General features: G+C 51.9%; 7 protein-coding genes across 7 annotated transcripts; 2 read left to right on the forward strand and 5 right to left on the reverse strand.

Moving 5' to 3' along the window:
- Positions 1-679: 679 nt before the first annotated feature.
- On the reverse strand, positions 680-1,897 carry GLRG_08286 (paxneb protein; the record flags this gene model as incomplete). The annotated part of the gene is made up of 2 exons (XM_008098971.1): positions 680-1,383; positions 1,456-1,897. The coding sequence occupies 2 exons, from the start codon at positions 1,895-1,897 to the stop codon at positions 680-682; spliced, it is 1,146 nt and encodes a 381-aa protein (XP_008097162.1).
- A 613-nt stretch (positions 1,898-2,510) lies between these two features.
- Positions 2,511-3,027, forward strand: GLRG_08287 (RNA polymerase Rpb8; the record flags this gene model as incomplete). The annotated part of the gene is made up of 2 exons (XM_008098972.1): positions 2,511-2,857; positions 2,922-3,027. 2 exons carry the CDS (start codon positions 2,511-2,513, stop codon positions 3,025-3,027), a joined length of 453 nt encoding a protein of 150 aa, XP_008097163.1.
- A 238-nt stretch (positions 3,028-3,265) lies between these two features.
- GLRG_08288 (NUDIX domain-containing protein) lies at positions 3,266-4,344 on the reverse strand (the record flags this gene model as incomplete). Its single annotated transcript, XM_008098973.1, has 2 exons — positions 3,266-4,229; positions 4,301-4,344. 2 exons carry the CDS (start codon positions 4,342-4,344, stop codon positions 3,266-3,268), a joined length of 1,008 nt encoding a protein of 335 aa, XP_008097164.1.
- A 1,244-nt stretch (positions 4,345-5,588) lies between these two features.
- GLRG_08289 (uncharacterized protein) lies at positions 5,589-6,212 on the forward strand (the record flags this gene model as incomplete). The annotated part of the gene is made up of 1 exon (XM_008098974.1): positions 5,589-6,212. One exon carries the CDS (start codon positions 5,589-5,591, stop codon positions 6,210-6,212), a length of 624 nt encoding a protein of 207 aa, XP_008097165.1.
- Positions 6,213-6,680: 468 nt separating this feature from the next.
- Positions 6,681-8,791, reverse strand: GLRG_08290 (GDA1/CD39 family protein; the record flags this gene model as incomplete). Its single annotated transcript, XM_008098975.1, has 2 exons — positions 6,681-8,725; positions 8,755-8,791. The coding sequence occupies 2 exons, from the start codon at positions 8,789-8,791 to the stop codon at positions 6,681-6,683; spliced, it is 2,082 nt and encodes a 693-aa protein (XP_008097166.1).
- Positions 8,792-13,173: 4,382 nt separating this feature from the next.
- GLRG_08291 (cyclin) lies at positions 13,174-13,565 on the reverse strand (the record flags this gene model as incomplete). Its single annotated transcript, XM_008098976.1, has 2 exons — positions 13,174-13,417; positions 13,477-13,565. Coding segments are annotated over 2 exons (333 nt in total), but the record flags the coding sequence as incomplete, so codon positions are not given.
- Positions 13,566-16,200: 2,635 nt separating this feature from the next.
- Positions 16,201-18,565, reverse strand: GLRG_08292 (fungal specific transcription factor domain-containing protein; the record flags this gene model as incomplete). Its single annotated transcript, XM_008098977.1, has 3 exons — positions 16,201-18,283; positions 18,337-18,460; positions 18,517-18,565. 3 exons carry the CDS (start codon positions 18,563-18,565, stop codon positions 16,201-16,203), a joined length of 2,256 nt encoding a protein of 751 aa, XP_008097168.1.
- Between the last annotated feature and the right edge of the window lie 2,956 nt (positions 18,566-21,521).

A 21,521-nucleotide genomic window follows, 5' to 3' on the forward strand; every position in this document is an offset into this window, starting at 1 on the left:
TTTAGATGTCGCATAGCAAATGGAGTGGAAGCCACAAAAATCATATTGCATTAATGAAAGGTATCGTCACAGAGTGTCAGTGGATTGACAGATTGATTGAGATTAAGTGTTTAATCATTTGAGCTTTTCGAGGAGGAGATAGGAAAGAGGCTGTTCAGCGACTTACCCTGATGCTTGGTTGTTGGGGTCAAAAGGGAAGAAATCAGAAATTTTTGGAGAGTTTGGAGTTTTGGAGTGTGTTGGTGGAGCAAGGCGGTCAGGCAGTATCTTCCGTGTGATTCAGTCTGTGGCGCAGTGGCTGTGCAATTGTTGTTCTTGGTACGTAGCATTCACTGCTGCCCTATCTCCTCCATCTTGCATCGGCGTTATATTCCTTGGCAACCTGATTATAAAAAAGGTGTAGCTCGCCTAGAAATATGGCCTCGCATTTCCGATGCCGTCGGCGATCAAGCCCCGTTGGTATAAAGCCCCCCCCCCCCCCCCCACAAACCCACGTTTGTGATTGCGTAAAGCACAAAGTATTAGTTGCTTAGCTAGTCCTGTCATAGTCATGATTGTTCTTGCATCATCGTAGGGCATCACGTTCGGAGTTTATTTATGTCTTGCGAGCACACACTCTTCTGCGATGCATAATTTCGATTCCGTGGATACATTCGGGTTGTCCACAAGTGGTTGCAACTCAAAAGTCCAATTTTTCTTGCTTGTTCCCCTCATCCTTTGCCCCCTTGGCTTCTTCGCCAAGCATAGGAGGCAACACGTAGGGCTTGAATATTAGCCCGCTGAAACTGCTTAGCCTGAATGACAGGTTCTCCCGAAAAGACTGCCCTTCCAAGCCGCCTCCTCTCTCGTGATACAGGGGAAGTTCATGGACCTTCAGCATGCCCTGCACCGCATCCTCTGACTTAGTGCTTGGCTGCACGTGTACTTTTCGCGGCAGAGGCAGCATTTCGAACACTCCATCACACAGGAGCTCCATCCATCTCGTAAAGCCAGTCGACCGCGGGAACAATGACGTCGAAAGTGATATCATGGCCGTTAATCTTCCATTGTGATGGCGCAACAGAGCTCTCAACTTGTGCAAGAACTGGAGCGCGTGCTCCGGCGGGCAAACCGAGGATCCATAAAGCGCGGGCGATAGAAGATTCGGCACTATGACCCTATGAATAGTCCCAGGCGGTGATCCCTTCAGCCTTGCTGCGATGTTGGCAATGAAAGCATCTAACGGCGACAAGCTAGCAGATCCTTGGGGTTGAAGCCAGCTCATCGCGACCGTCAACGGTGTCGCATGAAGTTCGCCCTTGACATCACTAGACTGCAGGCGCTTCCCGAGGTCAAACATGTGGCAAAAAGCTTCACGATAATTTGATGTGTCATTTGTCGAGTCTGGGTGGGGTCATGAGAGGTTAGCGTTTTTGGCCATAGTGGGAAGTATGAAGAACCGGAGCGACAACATACCAGGGCCGGGATCATTCCCTAAGCTCTCGTATCGCCACGCAATTTTCATTTTGCCGCCTTTTTCGGATTCCGGTTTGCTTCTACTCGAGCCGCTGGGTTTGGCAAGGCCTGGCAGCTCGCCTATCCATGCTTCACTCGGTCCAAGCACGTGCACTTGGTGTCCCTGTAAGAGGCCTTCCGCGGCATAATATTTGAGAACAACACCTGCAAAATCTGTTGTTCCAGATTCCTCAACAAGCATACTAGATCCGAGTGGTAGACCTGCATGTCCCGCCAGAAGTTGATCAAGAGATGCTGTCCCAGTTGATATCGTAGGGCGGCCATCAAGGGGTGACGGACGGACTCCTACCGGAGGCAACACTTCTTGCCTGGGGGCGATTGTTTCCCCTCCCGAGCCTTTGGTGGATGGACCGAGAACGACGTTCTTCTTTCTGAACGACATAGCGTGGGTGTTGTGTCTGCGTATTGTGGATTGAGTCACAACCACTGTCCCTGATCCAGCAAATTTGGACTCAGTGTTGTCCAAGTCAAGCGCCTGCGAGTGTGTTAGAAAGGCTTCACGTGCAACGCATCCGGTGAGTAACTCACGCTTGCTTATCGCCTCGCATATGAGAACAAAACCAATCGATAATTGCAGAGACTATACAAGAATAATAGTATAATAAATCGACTGGTGAATAGAACAAAATAGGCATGTACTGGACGCCTTGCTCAGCGTTATCTCAGTCCTTGCCTAGATTCGTCCTTTATCAACGTTGCTGAAGAGGGCAGGTGGGGGTGGGGAAATATCACTTACAAAAATTTGAGCCAGGCTTTACGGTACGTACCGTGCCTAAGGTTCTTCAATTGCTTGCTATACCGGATAACTGCATTTCTAGACTTTTTTTATTATTTTCCTTTCTATCAGGGCTTGATGCAAGTCCGCTGTTGCCGACCACGATCTTGAAGCTTATGCATTGGCGACTACGGCCTATTATCGCAAGCACTGAACCTCACGCCACAGAAAACCCAGACTTCCTGCCTCGAAGCCATTTTCCCAACACCCACTCATAAGCATGTCAGGCAGCGGCGATGTGACTCTCTTTGAAGAGTCTTTTACTGTCACCAACTACGATCAGTCCAAGTACGATCGAGTCGCCCGGATCTCCGCTACTTCTACGGACAACCAGACCCTTATGACCCTCGACATCAACATTGAGCTATTCCCCACCTCTGTATCCGACAGCCTGCATGTGGTGTTGGCGACGTCCCTGGCCCACGACGGGAGCAAGGATGATGAGAAGGGATGGAGGGACGTCACCAAAGGCAACCAAGACCGAGAGCCTACGTTGGCCGATATGTTTGACTACGTATGCTACGGAAAAATCTACAAGTTTGAGGACGCCGACGACGGTCAGACCATGTTAGTCTCCTCGCTGAGTATTCATTGTCCATAGCACTGGAAACTGACAATACCCTCGCTATAGCAAGGCTTACGTCTCCTTTGGCGGTCTCCTGATGTCTCTCGAAGGCCCATACAAGAAGCTTACTCCCCTGAGAGTCGATTATGTCTACTTGTTGATCAAGAAATGATGAACAAGGTGCTGAAACTGATCACAGTAGATGGCCTCCAGCTCCCTTCCGTTCGATTTCGTCGCGCACGAAACGCGAGGCGGCACGAAGTCCATCGAGCCTAAGTCTGTCCGAGGAGATTTCGAGAGCTGAGAGCTGAGAGTTGGTCTGGGTCAAGGACGTTCAGGAAGATAACAAAAACAGAAAAGGGCGGGTTGGACTGATAATAAGATCCCCCTTTTTCCGAACTCTCGCTGGCTTATTCGTCAATGGCCCCTAGAGACGGGTCTTGGTTGTGCGGCCCAGGGAACGGGATTCTTCGATGAATTCTTCGCACGATTCGGTCGTAATCGGGTTCGTTATATCTGGTTAAGATGCCGTGGCGGATAAAAAAGTCGAGAACGACCAACGCACAGTTGGGTTTCCACTGGCCCTGTGCTAGCCCCTCCAGAACTTGCTCAACGGTGCAGAGGCTGAACTCGGCGACCTCGCCGTCCTTTGGTAGTGGCACAATGTCTTCGGGTAGTTCGAGATCATAAATCCACTGAACTTCGGGATAGATGAGCCCCTCTTCGCCCGCCTCTGCCTCTGTAACATAAATGTACGTAACGCCGCCGACATACTTGGCTCGGTGGCGAACAACCTGCTCTGGCAAGCTAGCTTCCTCATCTGCTTCGCGGATTACGCACTCAAACGGATCTTCGCCCGTCATCAGCCCACCAGCGACTGTGTTGTCCAGCATCCCGGGAAATGTCGACTTGGTCGGAGAGCGGCGTGGCACCCAAATCTTGATTCCGTGGCTTACATTCGGACAGTGTACGAAGGCCGTCATGTGAACGCCATATCTCATGACGCCAAACAACCCAGAGGCAGCCCTTTCAATGTTAAAGAGAAGCTCACCATGGCGGCCATAAACAGGCCACAGCTCGTCACGCCAACCTCGAAGGATTGGAAAGGTGTCTCTAGCCCTCCAATAGTCTGCTAGATCCGCTGCCAGCTTGCTACGACTTTCCAATGTCGATCCCTGAAAGGCGCGGATGATGCGCTTCTCTGAATCAACTTGGACTTTACCCTTGATACTGTCGGGTACCTCAAGTAGCTTCTCCACAACTCGGGGCAGGACGTATCCGAGCGGCACCTCGCCCTCGGCATCATCCCAGACAAGAGTGTAAACGGACTCTGGCGTCTCGGCAGGCAGAGTCTTGCACTGTGCGTACGGGTATCTGTATTGATTGATGGTCAGCTGCGGGGTTCAGCCTTCAAGAGTTGTGCTAGCAGAGTAGATGGCTCTCACGAGTCTACCTGGTCGATGAGATCGATATTAGTAAAAGTCTTCATCATGAAAGTGTTATTTCTGCTCGCAGTTCGCGTGACTGAATGGAGTGTGCGGTGGGGGTATAGCGTTCGTAACTTGATATTTGGGGTGTTGGTGAAGACAAGGGCTTTGGCTGTGACCCGAGAAAATGCTTGTGAGACAAGTACCTTTTGCCTGCTTGTTTCAATGAACATTGAGGTTTTGAGGGCGGATCGCTACCTGCTGCCAGGCTGGTTGGTCAAAATGATGCCTACAGGCCAACGCTGGAAATCTTTGATTTAGGCCCTGATCTTCTCGCCGCCAGTCGCCTATTGCCAATTGCCAGGGGTGCAAAGCCACTGACTCTGCCACCAACCTAACGGTTGATGTACTGCCGCGATGTACCCCTAATCTGACCGCCTACCATATTCAGCAACTATCTGTTAATCTATAGTGTTTTACTTCCCTAGCAATAGATCCTGGCGACTGGCAGAGGTTTCTAGGATGCTAGAATATATGGCAAAAAGCTGGCAATACGCATGGTTTATACCTGATCCGGTCTGTCTCAGCCACTGATCCAGAAAGGAGCATCGCATAATTCTAACTCTGAGAAGCAAACGGATCCGGCAGCAAGATTACAGCCAAAAAGAGGGTTGGCGGCCTGGAAAAGCGTTCGGAAGGGTTTCCGGCACTTTTATGCACTGCTGACATCAGCCTGGCAATTGGCAACAGGCGACTGGCAGCGAGAAGATCAGGGCCTTATTCAGGCTAGGTAGTTTACAGCCGGCACGCTCTCGAAAGGTACGTACATGCGATGTACATGAACTGAAAGTCTCCAGCGGATCTGATAAAAGGATATGATTGGTCAATGTAATCGACTCTTCTCCCGACGTCTCGGGGTTTCCTGCTGCTGCTGCTAGCCCCACTCTCCAACATAACGACGATTGCCTTGGTTACTTCGTACCTACCTACCTACCTACCTTATTTCCCCCCCTTGAGACCATTGACGGGTCTGCATTGACTGTCAGAAACTGGTATATTAAAAGCGAAGTTTCGTCCGTCTTTGAATAACTCTAAATCGTATCCCTTGTACAATCACTGTACAACTCTACTGTCCTTTCGGATTCCGTCACTGTAACAGTTTGTTGACGGGTTATACCATCATCTCGCCAAGATCTGCAGCAACCAGCAAGAACACGGTTGAAGCAGCATACCCGCACAACCATACTACGCCAGATTGGACACCCCAATTGCAAATACGCTTTTAATCCAGCTCGCCCAACCGACAATGTCCGGCCCTCTTTTCGGCATCGTTCCGGCTGGTCAGCCTCTGTTGACGGACCCAACATCGGCACCCTCAGGAACTTCCTTTCTCTACTCCGTGTCCGCCGCCCGACCATTCTCCCACATTACTGTCCTACTGCTCCCCGGCATCGTCCTACCTCCGAATACTGCCGCTGCCATCTACTTCGCCACGGCTTCCGACGTCTCCGCCGCCACAGCCACGGGTCAAACCCCAAACTTCAAATTCCTCGGCGGTATAGGAACGGGTAAAGAGAGCGCCACCTTCAAGATCAATGCCGGGGGTAGCACCAACAGTAGCGACAGAGATCCAAATACCGACAGTGTTATGGTAGGCGTCTCCATTGAGCCGGCCGAGTCGGTGTTCTCGCGAATCCAGGAGCTTTCGGCAACCCGGTCATCCCAATCGGGCGCCGCTTCCCAGCCGTCCACGCAGCTCTTGGCGCAAAACATCATCAAGAACGCTTTTAACTTCCTCGCGAGCTTCAGTGGCACAGCTGGGCCTGGTGGCGTTGAGGTTGTGCCATTAAAAGCGTTCGAGGAGTGGTGGAAGAAGTTCGAGAGCCGTGTCAGATCCGATCCCAGCTTTCTCGAAAGAGCGCAGGACTGATACGGCGAAGCCACGTCATAATCCGTACATAGTCATTCTAATTGATACCCCCAATGAAAATATTGCTGTTGTTGAGAACCATAGACCAGACATGCTCTGTTCTTTTAACTATGAAGTTCTGTCCAAGCCATGTGGAAAGGGCCAACGATCCGGTGTCATACAACTCCCAGATGCAAGGAATCGAATACAGGTTCTGCAAAAGCTCAGTGCTATGCAATGCCATCCCAAATAATATCATCTAAGCGGCCCGTGATAGTCATGTGACGGGAACGCCATTCTGCCTCAAATCCTAACTCCTAGCGGGGTGAAATGCCTGGAAATCACCGTGGACCCGAAACGCCCTCAAAGAAGAAAATAACAGAACTTCAGGGGCAAGAAAAGAAACGTAAAATACCGGTAAAACACTCTCATCCAATCGCTTCCCGTAATGATTGTTCTTACACTGCAAATCGTGGGCAGTTCTGCCCCCTAGTCCTCACCTAGTGGTTTCGTAAGTGGGCTTTTCAGCCTGGTTGGACTACCAGCACGACTGCGACGGCCCGCATTAACCGCACTTGGTACAAGTCTCTCTCGGCTCTCTGTTCTTACCGCCAAACCCCCACGATCCATGGAAAAAGGCGGACGCACATCATCGAACCGCTCAATGTTGAGTTTTGGAGTGGCAAGTCCCGAGGACCGGCCAGCCCGAGAGCCCTCGCTGCTGTCAGAGTGCTCGTTCTCGTCTGAGTCGACGGAGCCTAGCTCGAATTGGTCCACATCGCCCTCCTCAAGGACCCGTTCGTAAGTCGCCGACGACCGTCCAAAAAGTTTATTGGTGAAGGAGAAGCCCCGTCCGAACTTCCGGGGGCTGCCCGGACGTCTTGTTCCCCGCACGGCAGAAGCAACCCTACCAAACCAGCGAGACCGGCGATCACGCTTGCGCAAGAGGAAGGCAAAAACTACCAGAATCAGGATGAAGGCCAGAATGCCGGAACCCGACTTGGTCTTGGCTTTGTCCAACAGCTCAGTATCCCAGTCGTCATCGTCATCGTTTTCAATCGTGACGGGTGAGAACCTAGAGCCCGCCGGCTCAAAGTCCGTAGCCCCAGCAACATTGCTTCCAAATCCGACTGGCAGAGCTGTGCCTCTGGGCGGGACCTGGCCTGCCGCGTAAAGCACAATCTTGCCCAATGTCCAGCTGACTTCAATGCCGTCGATCTCGTTAACAGGTTGGAATGGGTCAACAAACCCCTTTTCCTTCGCATCCTCCAGGGTTTCTTTGGTAACGTTCAGGCTAGGGTTCGGGGTGTGTTCGAGGCCAGGCCTAGGAATACCGATGCCTTCGTACAACACATTAATGAGCCAGGATGCCTTGAAGCAAGCTTCTTGAGCGTTTTTAGCTTTTTCAGCAGCGGACTTTTTCCTGGCAAGGATGTTGGTTTCGATCTGCGACCAGTCCTGGGTGCAAAAGTCCACAACATTCTTCTGGTACGTTGCTAGGTCGTATGCCGTCTTGTGGTCCTTTCCGAAAACTCCATGCGTAGTGTGCCAGAACTCGGACACGCCAACAAAGTGGTTTACATCAAAGTCGATGCTTGGCACGTGCTGGCCGTTTAGCAAGCAGGGCTGGTCTTCACACGGCGTGTCCTTTCCAAGTAGTGGCTCGGTCCGTTTAAGACATTCGTCAAACTGGCCGGTACCGAGGAGCGACAGCTCCTTCCCTGCCAACTCGCTGGCGACCGGTTCGCCTTTGAGGGTCGTTCGTAGTCCAGCAGGCAGACATGGGTCCGGAAGCTCAAGACCATCAGGCTTGCCGTACTGCTCCTCAAGCTTATTGACATATCGTTCGCGGGCCTGGTTTGCACCGTAGCCAAGCCAAGTGGCAGTGAAAACACGATGCTCGACGGTCGAGCCGTCAAGGGTCCGCAGGCGAACAAGCTTGAGATCGTTGGCGTGTTTCTCGGCTTCTGTAGTATTTGGGGCAAATGCGATTTGCGCCGAGGCGCCCCCCATATCCAAGAAGCCGTAGGTGTGGTGGCCCTTGCCATGCGCGTGCTTGTCGGGGTAATCGAACCCACCCAAGAGGTAGTTGGTGGCGAGCCAACCATACAACCCTTCCGTTTCACCAGATATGACTTGAATGTTGGTATTGCAATCAGGTAGCGAGAACCGAGTGTTTTGCTGCAGATACGAGCACATGTTCCTTAGCAGGGCTTTTTGTTGGTGCTCGGGAAGAAGACGCATGCCGGCGGTGGCCATGAGGTAAACGGGTGTGTCTGCAACCTTGCTGGCGGGCACTTCCTTGAGAGCTCTGTCGATGAGCGACTGCAAGTGTTCGCGACCGATCTCCTCAGGTTTCTCGGCGAAGGACGACACGCCAGGGCGCGTCTTCTTGCTCGTTTGCAACTTGATCTTTGGCAGACTATGTAGCTCATCAATGGAGGCATTATTGATGGCTTTGGCGTGATCCTTCCATTTGTAAACGTATAGACGCGTTCCTGAGGAACCCGCGTCGAAGATGATACCATATCGCCCTGTACGAATAAGCACTCGGTCAGCGTACTGTGATTCAAGATGTAGGCTCGGAGCGTGCTGGTCATGATGTCAGATTGCGTACATTTTTTCCCCATGAGGAGCAGCTGGTGGCGTTAGGCTGCGCCGTGGCCAACGTTGCTAGAATATGGTTGTTGATCGTGGGATGCGAGAGGGACGGGAAAATAGAAGGGATCGCGGCGTAGGGCGATGATGCGTTTTTTTGATGGAGTAGTGGAGCGGTTTGACGAACCGTGTAGCGATTTTGTTCGCAGCTCGTGGTTTTCTTTCAAGCGTCTTGTCCAAGTGTATCGTTCGAGACCAAGGTTGTTCGCAGTGGTATACAAGCCAGTGGTAGTTGGGCGGCGTGGCGAAGAATGCGGAAATGCTATCGCGAGAAGGGAAAAAAGGCCAGCAGTCGGAACTACAAAACAAGGGTGATGGGTATAGATTTGTTCGTAATGGATTTCCCAGGGTTCGTCGAGTGGAAAGTTAGCGAGCGTCGGTCATCCTAGGGATGCTCAGGAGAGATTCGGGAACGAAGGCTGGCAAAGGTTGGCAATTGATTGCTCGATTGATTGATTGCCCGCGTCAGGGGGGAGAGCTAAAAATGGAAGGGAGAGAGAAGTCTGGAGATTCGGTGGGTTGGGTGGGTAGGTAGTCAGTCAGTCGCTGCCATAAGCTGAGTGGACAGACGAACGGGAAATGGCTTGAGAACAAAAAACAAAAAACAAAAGAGATGGAAATAGTCTGGACTCGTATTGGACCTCTGCGGGCAGGGGATTACTGAGTGGCAGGGTGTGACGCTGCACTCGGCGTGTCAACCACTGTGCGCTGCCGTACGAGTTATGTTAGATTAACCTTGCAAGCTCGAGACGTAACCTGCTTCTTCGCACTGGTCTTCTTTTTTCAGTCTGACCTTACGGGAACAGCGATTGACAGAGGGGTGACGGTCAGAGGTGCGGCGCTGGGCTGCACTGCGCGGCGGCAGAGACTCATCTTCAAACAGGGAGTACGTAACCATCTGATGTTTGACCATGATTGTCTCTTCTTGGAAATCGGAAGTACACAGTACGGCTCAACTAGTGACTCTCCTTAGAGGTAGACTGCGAGTGTTTTCGTAATGGAAGGTACGACAAGTACCATATCTTACGAAGTACTAAGTAAGCTGCCGCCTGTGTATCAAGGCAAGTACTCGAAGATGCGGCGTATGTTTGCGAAAGCAAAGGCAAGGCGAACTGAGGCCCTGCTTGTTTGTGTCCCCTTCATCTTTCCATTTCTTCGTCTCTGCCTCGCCAAACCACTCCCCCCTCCCCCTTCCGTCACATACTAGATAGAGTCTGGTGAGACTGTTATGTTCGGCCTCGACCCTCCCTTGAGTTCATTTTTGTTCCTCGTTTCATACCTTGCGTCCAGGAAAAAGAAAAGAAATAAGGGCCTCGAGGGACCATACCAAAACACCCGTTTCTCCCTCCATGAGTAGGTAGGTGCCTTGCACTGTGCAGATCCAGTAAATCAGGTAGTGTAAACGTTGTTCCCGCCTATCACTGGCCTGTGCACTCTACGAATTCTACAGATGCTCCGAAAGCTCGGTGGATGTCAATGGTCGCGACCAGGTGGTGTGGGTGTGTGGGTTCCCTCCTCTACCCACTCGATCACGGAACTTGGTTGGACCCCTGACTTGGCGTGTCACATTAGCCAGCCATCATGGAAGGCTACGGAACCGCCTCAGGTACCTAGGTAGGTAGGTGGCACACCGCGCACCGGTTATCTCTCCCTGCCAATATCATCTGCGAGAATAGAGGCATCTTTCTCTGTCACGAAAGTCGTGGCGCCCACTCTCTCTATCATAGCGGATACACAGTACAAAAGTAGAGGGCCTGCAATGTTCTCTGGAATCTTCGACACGGGTGCCATGCAGTGTAGGCTGTTGCCACGCAATCAGTGCCCTCCGTTTACGGTCAGGGAATGTTCCGCTTATGTCGCCAAGTTTCTTGTCAACCAACCATGCAGAGTCGCGACGGACAGTTTCACTAGTGTGGACTGTTCTGTCATAGGTCACAGGTGCACCTACCAAGGCGAGACCAGGCCACATCTTGGCTGATTGCGGCTAAAGTATACGTACTCATCCCGTCACTCCTTGTTTAGGTAGGTACCTAATGACAATCTCGGAGTGCCTGCCTTTGTGTCTTCCTCCTTGGCCCACCAGAACTGTTCAAAGATAAGATACGACAACATGACTGGCTTTACGCGTGTAAACTCCCTCACCTAACCTAAAGACCAAGGACGCTGTCAAGCCAAGCTGCCACTAGACCTAGGTACTATCAGCGACCAATATTCTGCAAGGGGAGATCCAAAACAATGGGAACAGATGGATATATGGATGGAAAGTAAACAAAAAACGGTTCACCAATGTGCTTTCATTCCTTAGCCCCTTGGTTACTCTATCTGCCACAAGATGCTAATGCCTCTCTGACTGTGAGATGTCTAACTGGAACAAATCAATGTCAATGCCTACCTGTCTGTACCCTGGTGTTAAGTCAATTGCCCAACACTTCCATCTCCAGATTTCTCCGCATCGTCCACCCTCTTTTTCCTCCCATCTTTCAACTCCTGTCTTCGTCCCAACGCATGTTTCCCGCTCGCAATTGACAACCGAATCCTCCGAGCGCCGATGTTGAGTCTAACGTCATACGCAAATTACATTACCTATCCCCTCTAAGCCTGCAGCGAATCGCATCCGCATTCCGCCGCGCAGCGTCTGTGGTCCCTAACGTCAATGCTGACCGTGACCAGCTTGCTCTGATGGGACGAGAACCTTATGCCTCTCACTGCGCGCCTAGTTCACTCGTATCTAACACCCTGGGCCCCGGCTCATTAAACACGTTGCCATGAACTATAACCCCCGGTTGCCAATGGCAAGCACGAATGGCGACATCATCAACCTTGCCCGTTCTTTCTGGTCAACAGACCATGGGCTTTCGTAGTCACCTTTCGGGCGACCGCATCGTTCTGGAGGTCTTTGAATTGCTGTTGGCATTACGCATCAGCACTTCCCAGCTCGCTGATTGCTCTTGCTCATCTTGAAGACGATTTCCCCTGCGTTAACGCCGGCTGCCAAACAGGGTTTCATCGGGTCGTAACATGTGCTGCCCAGGTCCTTACAGGGGATTATTCCCAGCTACACTCTTTGATCCATTCTTGCACAATATTTTGTCCTTGTATCCATACTATGTGTTTCCTCAGCCGTCGATTCTCCCCTAAAAGCATGCTTGAATCATGTGCCTTTCATGCCTTGTTTCCGTTCCTCCCTTTATTGTTCCACCTCGAGCACAAGACCCTTGAAAGGAGGGACGGTTGGTAATCGATATCAGCTATCATGGCTTCTATCATGGACTCGGCATGTGACCAAATGTTGTAGGCACCAGAGCCGGGCGTTGACCAGCTATCATAGGGCGTCAGCGACGAAACATTGGAAATTGTGAGGCCAGTCAGCAAGCACCTTGAGAATATGACCGAGCCATGTTGCGCTCCATCGGACCACGACTGCCGCGGCTGTCATGTTTACCATGTCTAATGTGACTGGTTCTAATACCAGATGAAAGACCTACGCCTAGGCCATAACCATGCGGAACTGGTGGGTGTCGTGGGTTTGTATCGTTGTCGTGTACACCAAAGTGACCATGAGTCGAAGTGGCTAGCCCGGAAGCTGTAAGTAGCCCGAGCCTAGTATGGCTCTTTGTGCCATGCCCCTGAGGGGTCCCGCGCGGAGTCTGTATAACACTGCCTGCATCGGCCATCAGCCTACCAATTGGTAGCATGGAGCCGTTGGCGGGCTGGCCTTGCACCGATCCGGACTTCGACCAGGCGTTATCCTCACGAAGCGCCCCTGGACCTTTACCGGTTTGCGCTTGCCGGCTTCCTCTATCCTGCCCAATGGAATGAAGATGATCATTGTTTACTGGTTCTCTTTGCGGTTCGTATATGTTCAACCTCGTGGTAGGACCCGAGAGATCAGAGCCTGGTGCGTATGTACCGCACCGGAGGCTTGATTCAATCGCGTCTACCGCAGCGGCTTCCATCTGCCCAAGGTCGGCTTTCCTCTTTACTCGGTCATAGAGTTCTTGAATCTGTGTGAGCTTGCGGCTCTTTTCTTGGTAGGCATATACAAGCTCTTCGTGTTTGCGTCGCTCGTTGTCGCAGTTATCTGAAAGGGCTGCTGAGATATTAGCCAGCATGCTCAATGCCAGAGGTAGAAATTCGGCTTGCTGGTGGACTTGCCTTGCACTTTTTCTTGAAGACACATAATTTCTGTGCTGGCGTCATCCGCGTTTTTTTGGAACCTCATGTCCAGTGACTTTAGCTTTTCTGTCAGGGTTTTTTCAAGATATCGCTGGTAAACGCTTCATAGGTCAACGAACCAACTCGAGCTTTTGCTAGAAGTCAGAGCTTACATTTCCTGGGTGGTCTGGTAGGCCCAGAAACTCAGTGCTCTTCCTGCACATTCCATGATGATGTTTGGACTCAGTCCGCTTAATATGGTTGTCTTGTAGTCCTCGGTTAAGTTTAAATGGGTCACCACCGCGTCGTCGGGGTTGATAAGCTGGGACCTGCACGCAGGGCAGGTGCCACGCCGCTCTTGAACTGGTCCCGTAAGGCCATGGTTGTTTGAACATTCGATACAGAATATATGACTGTCGAGCGAGATTTGTCAGTTGTGGTAGCAGATGTCCTGCAGCATTCCCCTGCTCACCTGCACGTAGTGACCAGTGCTTGGTCGCCGAGCTCCTTTCGACACTTGAGAACGTTGCATTTGAGTGTGTGTTCCATGGCTGAGCATGTGTCCAGCTAACACGCACTGTACTACCGAGGAGGTAACGCTGGATTGCTTTATCTTTCGGTGATGGCAACGGATACAGCGACAGCTTCGCTCAAGGATGGAGACCGTGAAACGTCAAATCTTTCTTGAAGGCTTACTGCTCGTGTCGACAGGAAATTCTATGCGGTACGGCCGAGAATCGATGCGGAACAATGTGTTCTGGTGCAGAATGTCAATGCATCCCTGGTTTCGCCGAGATGCTGCGTCGGAGACATTGGTGAAGCTGCGAGGTTGGAATAAAGTCCCCATAACTCACCTTCTTCTCTCCCCTACTCCCTTACAACAATGGGTCGAAAAGTAAGGTACATGTCTAATGTACACGGTAGTCCACGATTGGAAAGTACTGCAAGATACCTGCCTCCTCTCGAGGGAAACTGCCCAAGTCGTCTTGTGAAGCTCTTAGTCCATCTAATGAACGGGTCACACTGGTGGGCCTCAATTGCCTGGTTTCAAGCGCCACCTTATTACCAGACGTGTAATCGTCTGGCGCGAAAACATTATGATATTGCGGTTATGACAACCAGGCATCGTCGACTAGGCTCACTGTGTTGACCAGCAAGGCTCATTAGATTCCAGCAAAAACCACGCGAGGGATTCAGAGGCTATTGAAAAGTCTCGGTGACACTCCTGCCTAATATGAGCGTCATAAAATGGACCTGTCATGGGGCAACGGTAGCCCGGGAACTTGGTATTGCGGTTCTCCATGTATCGGTCCATCGGCCGTTATTGATTGGCCCACCATCATGGCTGTAAGTCCTTCCCAAACTCTAGCTCTGCCAGTGGGACCAGCAATTCAGTTGACAACTCGTATACGGTTGGTTTCATTGGTCGAGACTAGAGGACAAGGTGCGAGATGTCTTGAAACGTAAAATACATCACTTTCCGTCTCTGTTTACGATAGAAGGGTCTTCTAGAAGGGCTGGCATCGAGACATCCGCGAAAACTTGGTCGCTGTCGGATGCCGCCCTTCCCCGGAGCCACAAATATATTGGGAGACAGTTAACCGTATTATAGAACTCTACTTCGGGCAAGTGCCAATCAGAGAAACCGAGCAACGAGTACTCCCCTTCAGGAAATATTAGCCGGTGCTCAATTATGGCCATTTTCTTCATACGACATATCCATCCGTCTAAGTCATGTCTGCTAGCTCGCCGCGCTATATAAGGTAGTCCAAGGGGTCCAGCTTGCTACCAGTCGTGGCATGTGGAGTCCACTACTTCCCTTCGCCCAGATAGATCACGAGAGACAGCTTGGTGGCAGACACACGAGAACGGACGAAGCTTCCTCGTGCAGCCCGCACTTATCATTGTTGAAATATGAACATATGTGGTGGCAACGCTTAGGCAAAAGCATGGATCAAAGGAAGAGGAGGGGAGACGGCATGGAGATGACATGGGCATGTATCACGGGACGAGGTTTGATGTGGGGTACTGGTGATGGGCAAACATTGACCAGGGTCGGTTGTCCTCCGTCACATCTCATTCATCGTCTGTGACTCTGTGTCCCCATCCATCTTCCCTGAAAGGGAGCCAAAAAAAAAGTCGCTACGGCCCGACAATCCAGATGACCATCCTCGAAGCCCACCCCAATAACACATTTATCCGCCCAATCACAACTACCGTCTCCTCGGACACCTGCACGTCTATCCTAGTCCAGCTACTATACCTCGGGTTATAGCACCTCATTAACACCAACCGTCCATACAACGTTATACAGCTCTCATGTTTGGGTGACTCTGGTGGCTCATTCTCGAACCGTCTGCTCCGGTCCAGCCGCTCACGTCCCTCTAGGTTTGTCCTAGCCGATCCCTGTCGGTCCGTCGTTCAATACGCACATACGTCAAATTACTTAGAGGCTGAATTGTTATCCTTGCCTCTTCCTGGACTGGGGATGGTTGTGCAACCTGAGGTAAGGTACGGCCGGCATGCTCACACATATTCGTTCAGGGGTAGCAGTTAATTGATACTACCTCCCGCTTTTCTTCGGCCGGCTCGTCCCTGATGCCGACATCCCTGCCCCCCAAACACACCGAAACAGAATGTGATATGGGATGGTTCATGAAGCCCCGCGTCATTCGGGAGTTGTAGTCATTCTCCCAGGGTAGTTGTTCATCTCGTTCGCAGCAACATCGTCACGCTGTGCCTCATGCGGGGTTCTCAAGGGTCGTAGGCTAGAGTTACTTCTCTCTTTCCCTCCTCATCCTGCTGACACTCAGGGGCTGCCAATTATTTCATACAGAAAAAGGACTGCGAAACTGGTCCAAGTCAAAGTCCAGGCTAAGTTTGAATCCGATCCGTCACCTGCTATTTCTGATTTGATTTTGAATATGGAGGAGGGGGAAGGATCATATACATCGTTATCATCATTTCGGATATTCTCCATATTGTGTGCTGTCGTCATAACCCATTTTTCAGTGATGCCAAGCGTCGTCTGCCCACCCTCCTGTGCAACCCACACTATGTACAGCGGCGTGAGGAAGTGGCGCCTCTTCAAGCTCCGTGATCAAGACAGAATGAAGGTATGTAAGAGAAGAGAAAATATGTACCAGAATAAGAGAAAGGGGTGCCAGACGAGGAATGTACCACCAAAGTGCCCACGCTAGTGGATGAAGAAGTCACCCCCTATTGTTGCAGTCTGACTGCCCATCATACCATAGTCCATGTGCATCATTTGCTCGTTGACGGTGTAGGGGGTAAAGTCCACACTCTGGTCGGGGCTTTGGCCCCAATACATGCCGTCCAGATCCCATAGACCATGCTGATCAAGCATGCCCATCATGCCCATCCCTTCCGGCTCCAGGCCAATGGGTGACATGTGCAGTTCTGATTCCGCCAACAATAAGCCTTGATCGCTGCTCATCCCTTGCAGAGGACTCTCTGACCGCACGGATGGCTGTCGAGAGGCTTCATACATTCGCCACACTACTTCTCGGCTACGTTTCGCTGCCAATGACCAGTCTTCCATAGCCTCTAGCAGATCAATGATTGTCTCGATCTGCTGGTGCCAGTCGGGAACACGTGGACTGTTCCACTCCCAGAACACACTGACCAGAGGGATCATGGCAGCCTGGTAGAGAAACCACACAGCGTTCCATCCCGACATTTGGTTGCGAGTCCATTCCCTTGCAATGTCCTCAATGGTGTGCTTGGCAATTTCGCGACACGTCTCGATGGCCGTAATATCTTGCTCTCCAACCTGTGAGAGGGAGCCGTTGCTAGCCAAGCTGAGGAGAACCGGCCGGTTGAGCAGCATTCGTAGGTTCTGATATCGCCACTTCATGACGCACCTCGCAATGTACAGAGGCTCAGCGCAGGGGTCGGTCGTCCTGAGGAGCCATGGGAGGCTGCTGTACCAGTTGACCAGCTGACCGTCAAGGTTGCAACGATCCTCTGTACGCAGAAGGGGCGAAATCGCCAGCATGTCTTGGATCTGGGTGGCAATCTTGCAGAATTTGATGTTCTCAATCAGTGGCAAGATGCCCGCGTGCTGAGAAGAGTCTCGGGTCTGGTTGACGCCGAACTCGGGCGGCCTGATGTTGATTGCAGGGCCCCATCGACCAAACGAGGGTCGCCCCATTGTTGTTGTTGCCCAAGTGTCGAGGCAGAACAGACTCCACCAAGTACGGCGACGGGTCTCGGCGGCGACCACGTCACTTGAACCTTGAGCTAGGCTCTCTCGGTGAAGTCCAAGGGCGCTAGCCATCCTGATGGCAGCACCGAGAACAGCATTGGCCATGTTCGGCCTGTTGATGTAGTGGAGATAGTAGCCCCCAATCAGTGCCAAAGCCTGAACCATTTCAATGTGACTACTGCCAAAAGCGTCAATTGGCAGATATTCCATGGCCCTGTTGTAGTAGTTGATGTGGTTGTAGTCATCTGACTTCATGGCCACGATACTGCCCATGGCGAATATCATATTCAGAAGAGCGAGCCAAGGGCCGTCAAATCGTTGGCCTTCCAAATAATCGGCACGAAAGGCGGCCTCGTCGAGCATGGGGACGAATACATGGATGCGCTTGAAGTAGGCATCGATCAGCGTCTGGCCTTTCCACGACCAGGGAACGCGCTGCGTATCCTTGGTTACCGCGCTCTTCTGACGCAAACTTGGGAAGTTATGCATGACTTCGGCGCTGTGGAGCGGCGTGGTGAGCGAGTTTCGGAGTGCAGGCTGCACCTTCATCAGGCACATCAGTGCTGCTTTTATCGAAGAGGCGCCAAGATATGACGATTGCCGGTCCACAGATAGCGAAAGCGCATTCACGTCATCGGCCTCGATGGGGATGGGGTCGCGTGCGCGGCGCTCTTCGTCCCACTCAGTATCTCGGCCGGGCATCAACTCGAGGCTGGAGAAGCCTCGCTCGGAGCCGGAGCAAACAGGAGATTCCAGCTCTTGTGAGAGAGGGGAATTGTTCAGAGGCGGTGATGGAAGCGCAGTCGCCGTAACAAGTACAGGGCGTTCAAGCAGACTAAGAAGGTCCTGGCGGCAGAGCGGGAGCAGCGATTGAATGTCTTGGTTAGGAAACAGCCGTTTCAAGATGGACCGGCATTCCTCAAGGGACTGTGACAGGGCTTCGAGGGTCTTTCTTGAAGGGATGACGCGCTGTCGGTGTTTGTCGTAAAAGCAGCGCTTGGGGGCCCGGCTTGAAAGACACTGACCGCACGGCTGTTGGCCATCACAGCGGCTAATGACGATTAGGCGATTTGGAGTCTTAAGACAGGGTTGGATGATACCCACATCTTTCGTCTTTTGCATTCAGCACACGCATGAGGTGTGGTGATTCTCTTGGAAGTGTTGGAGCCGGCGGATTTTCCGCTTTCCTGGCTATCGGACGTTTGTTTTTGCGGCGTTACTCCCTGAACTAGATGCTCATGAGCCAGGCAAACACCAAGATGCCGAAAGCTGGCAGATACTAACAGGTATGGAACATTCCACCTTGAGTGGAAACTGGAATCGACGGGGCCATGTTTGCCGCCGAAAAGCAGGTGGTATGGGACTAGCAGAACCGGACACAAGGCTGTATCTTTGAGAAAGATATGATAAACTCTAAAGGTATTTCGAGGAATGAGGGGATGGTTGTGACTCTGCCTTTGCTGAACATGCGAAATGGGTTTGTCGATGATGTTGGCGCGGACGACGAGGATATATATACAATCAACATGGGAATCTAGTCCGGTAAATCCGAGGTGCTACCTTGCTGGGGGACGAGGCCGGCAGCTATTCACAGGAGAAGCGGCGCGGCAAGTTTGGGTGTGGGGAAGGTTACAGGGGTCCAGATGTGAGATTGTTCAAAGAAAAAGAGACGATGGAACATCAATGCCGTGTCGGCAGGGCAAGGCAGCAGACGAGTCACTTTGACCTGTGGTGACCGGCTGGGACCAGACGACTAGTGTACGAGGTGACGGAAACTGGAATGGAGGGGGGAGGGTCGACCCAGGCCCGACAAGTCCGCGGTAGACAGTAAAATAGTGTCTGCAGGATATCGATCGTGGTCACCGACCTTGTGAAGATATGATGGTGGGCTGGTTGTTGGCAAAGTCGTGTGCCGAGGCAAACTGGGGCAGGACGAAGGGGGAGGGGGGGCTGTACCTTAGGCATGTCGAGGTAGATAGATACAGGCTCACCTGGAAATGGGTGGGGAGCCAAGAAGATGGTCATAATAGAGGCCGGATTGTGGTGCCAGGAACGGGAACTCCTCTATGGGAGGGTGGGAAGGCAGGCAACAACAGGGCGTGTATGAATGATCCAAGCAGACGGCGAGACAGCGGGTGCGGTGTCACAAGGCGTCAGGCACTAAACCGACAGACGGGGAGGCAACTTTTTAAAGGGCGCTAGACCGATACAAGCCCTGACAGCCGGGCTCTTATTGCGGTGCGGTGGATTATAAATGACGAACGGCGAGTGGTGTATCCGAGTAGTCCTGACTGACTGAACGGATCCGGCAAGTTGAGTATGAAAGACCCCTCGCAGCGCATCGCGTATCCACGGAGGTGACTTTCCTATTAGCCACTAAGTGAGTGCTTCATTCAGGGCTATATTAGTTAGGGTTGTGACCAAGCAGCGACTGCAGTCGACGAGACGGGTGTCATGTGATTGCAAAATCGTCTAACTGACTGGCTGGTGAGGACGCTGGTGGAGGGCCGAGACATCACTCAATCTGAAGATGAAGTGTGATTGGACAAGAGCATCTGAAGAATGCACAAGTAGAGGACGAGGGCAAGAAAGGCTTGTGCAATTGTGGCTGGTAAAAGACAGATGGGATGAATTGGATGGAGGATGAAAGGGGGGAAGGGTAGGGGGGGGCGGTATGTATGCTTAGGTACTAGGTACATCTAACGGCACGACACCTGAGTTCAACTGTCAGGGTAATGTAAGCAAGCATGGCGAGAGGACGGAAAGCTCCATGGCGAGGAATAAGAAAGACATGGTGAAGCTAGACTCGAAAGAGCAATCAACACGGTCACGGCATCGCCTTCCTGTGAGGGGATCGCTTGATGCGGAGAAGGGGGTAAGTAGTATGTACAGTACGTAAGGTACCCGTTGGCGTTGTCTTATGCGGTCTGCTAAGTAAATAAATTGCTAAATTAATTGAGAGGCAAAGTAGTGCGTTCGTTCCGGTGAGGGGAAACATAGAGGAGGGGGGTGTGTGTGCGCCAAAAGCCGAGCAGAAAAGAGAAATGATTTTTATTTTATGTTTTCTTAAAAAAAAAAAAACACCTAGGAACCTAGGTGGTTAGAAAATGAGTGACCCGGGGGTGTGGGGAAACCTGTCATGTTTGGAGGCATCGGGTGAAAGTGGGGTCATGAACCGGGGTAAGTGGACCAGTCGGGAAAGAGGTTCGGACTTGATGGAGGGACTCTGCCATCACACACATATACAGAGTACACATCACACCACGCCCCCGAACGGTTACGGAGATCCTCATTCGCTAGTCGTTGGCTGTCACTGTGTCCGCAGTAGCTATCCACTTGTTACACAATCGGGTGAAGTGGTGTTTAAGTTGAAGTGCCCAGAGACAGCCGTCAGCCATTGACTGGTGGGGAAATCTCAATCGGGCGGGGCCAAATCCTGGTAGTTTAAGTGCGAGGTTAAGGTAATTAAGCATCGGAAAGCACGTACACGACATGCCGCTCGCACAGGCCGTCCGTTTGAATGGTTAGATACGTACCTAAATACCCCAACCCGCTTTCTGTCGGTATTCAAGACAGGATGATGAATCGCTTTTTCCCGTCACTTAACGGACGAGTTGGAAACCAACGGCTGGCGGCTTGTACTCCCGTCCCTTACTTTTCCGTGGCGTGCCTCCCTTAATTCAGCCTCCACCTTGTCCACCATACCTACCTGTACACTACCATAGCGGCACCTCAATTACCCGAGACAATTGCAAGAATCCATTCTACCGCTTTTTCGACGCACGCATCTACGGTATGTCCTCGGGACGACGTTTCGTGTCCTTGAGCCAAAATGACGCATGCTCATTGCCCTGGATCGATCCGCACGCAGGCACGCGGGTACACCATATGCAGACCCGCATCGCAACCCCGTCTTCTTGTTTTTCTTCTCTGGTCTGTCCCAAGTCAGCTCCTTGACTATTCCCGCCCTCTGCTCGCTCATTCCACCCCTTGAGACTTGTACGGTTATGTGGGATAGAGCGCCCTTTGGAGCGTGCGCGTCCGGTCATCAAGTGCCAATCATTCGGGGCGTGTGAGGGAGCCTGTGTTCCATCTTCTGGTCCTTCTGTCCTTCTTTCGTTTCCCCCTTTCTCAAATATACCTCCTCCTCCTCCTCTTGCCCAACTGGCTGCCACGCGCGTTCTCTCACCCCCCTTGTTCAAGGATCGGCTTCCCCTCTCCTCTTTCTGGACAGAATAAGCAGGGCCGTACCGCCGATCCAGGGGACACCCCAAAGCTCCTTGCTTCTC

This window comes from Colletotrichum graminicola (assembly GCF_000149035.1).
Source record: "Colletotrichum graminicola M1.001 genomic scaffold supercont1.38, whole genome shotgun sequence".
Lineage (NCBI taxonomy): Eukaryota > Fungi > Ascomycota > Sordariomycetes > Glomerellales > Glomerellaceae > Colletotrichum > Colletotrichum graminicola.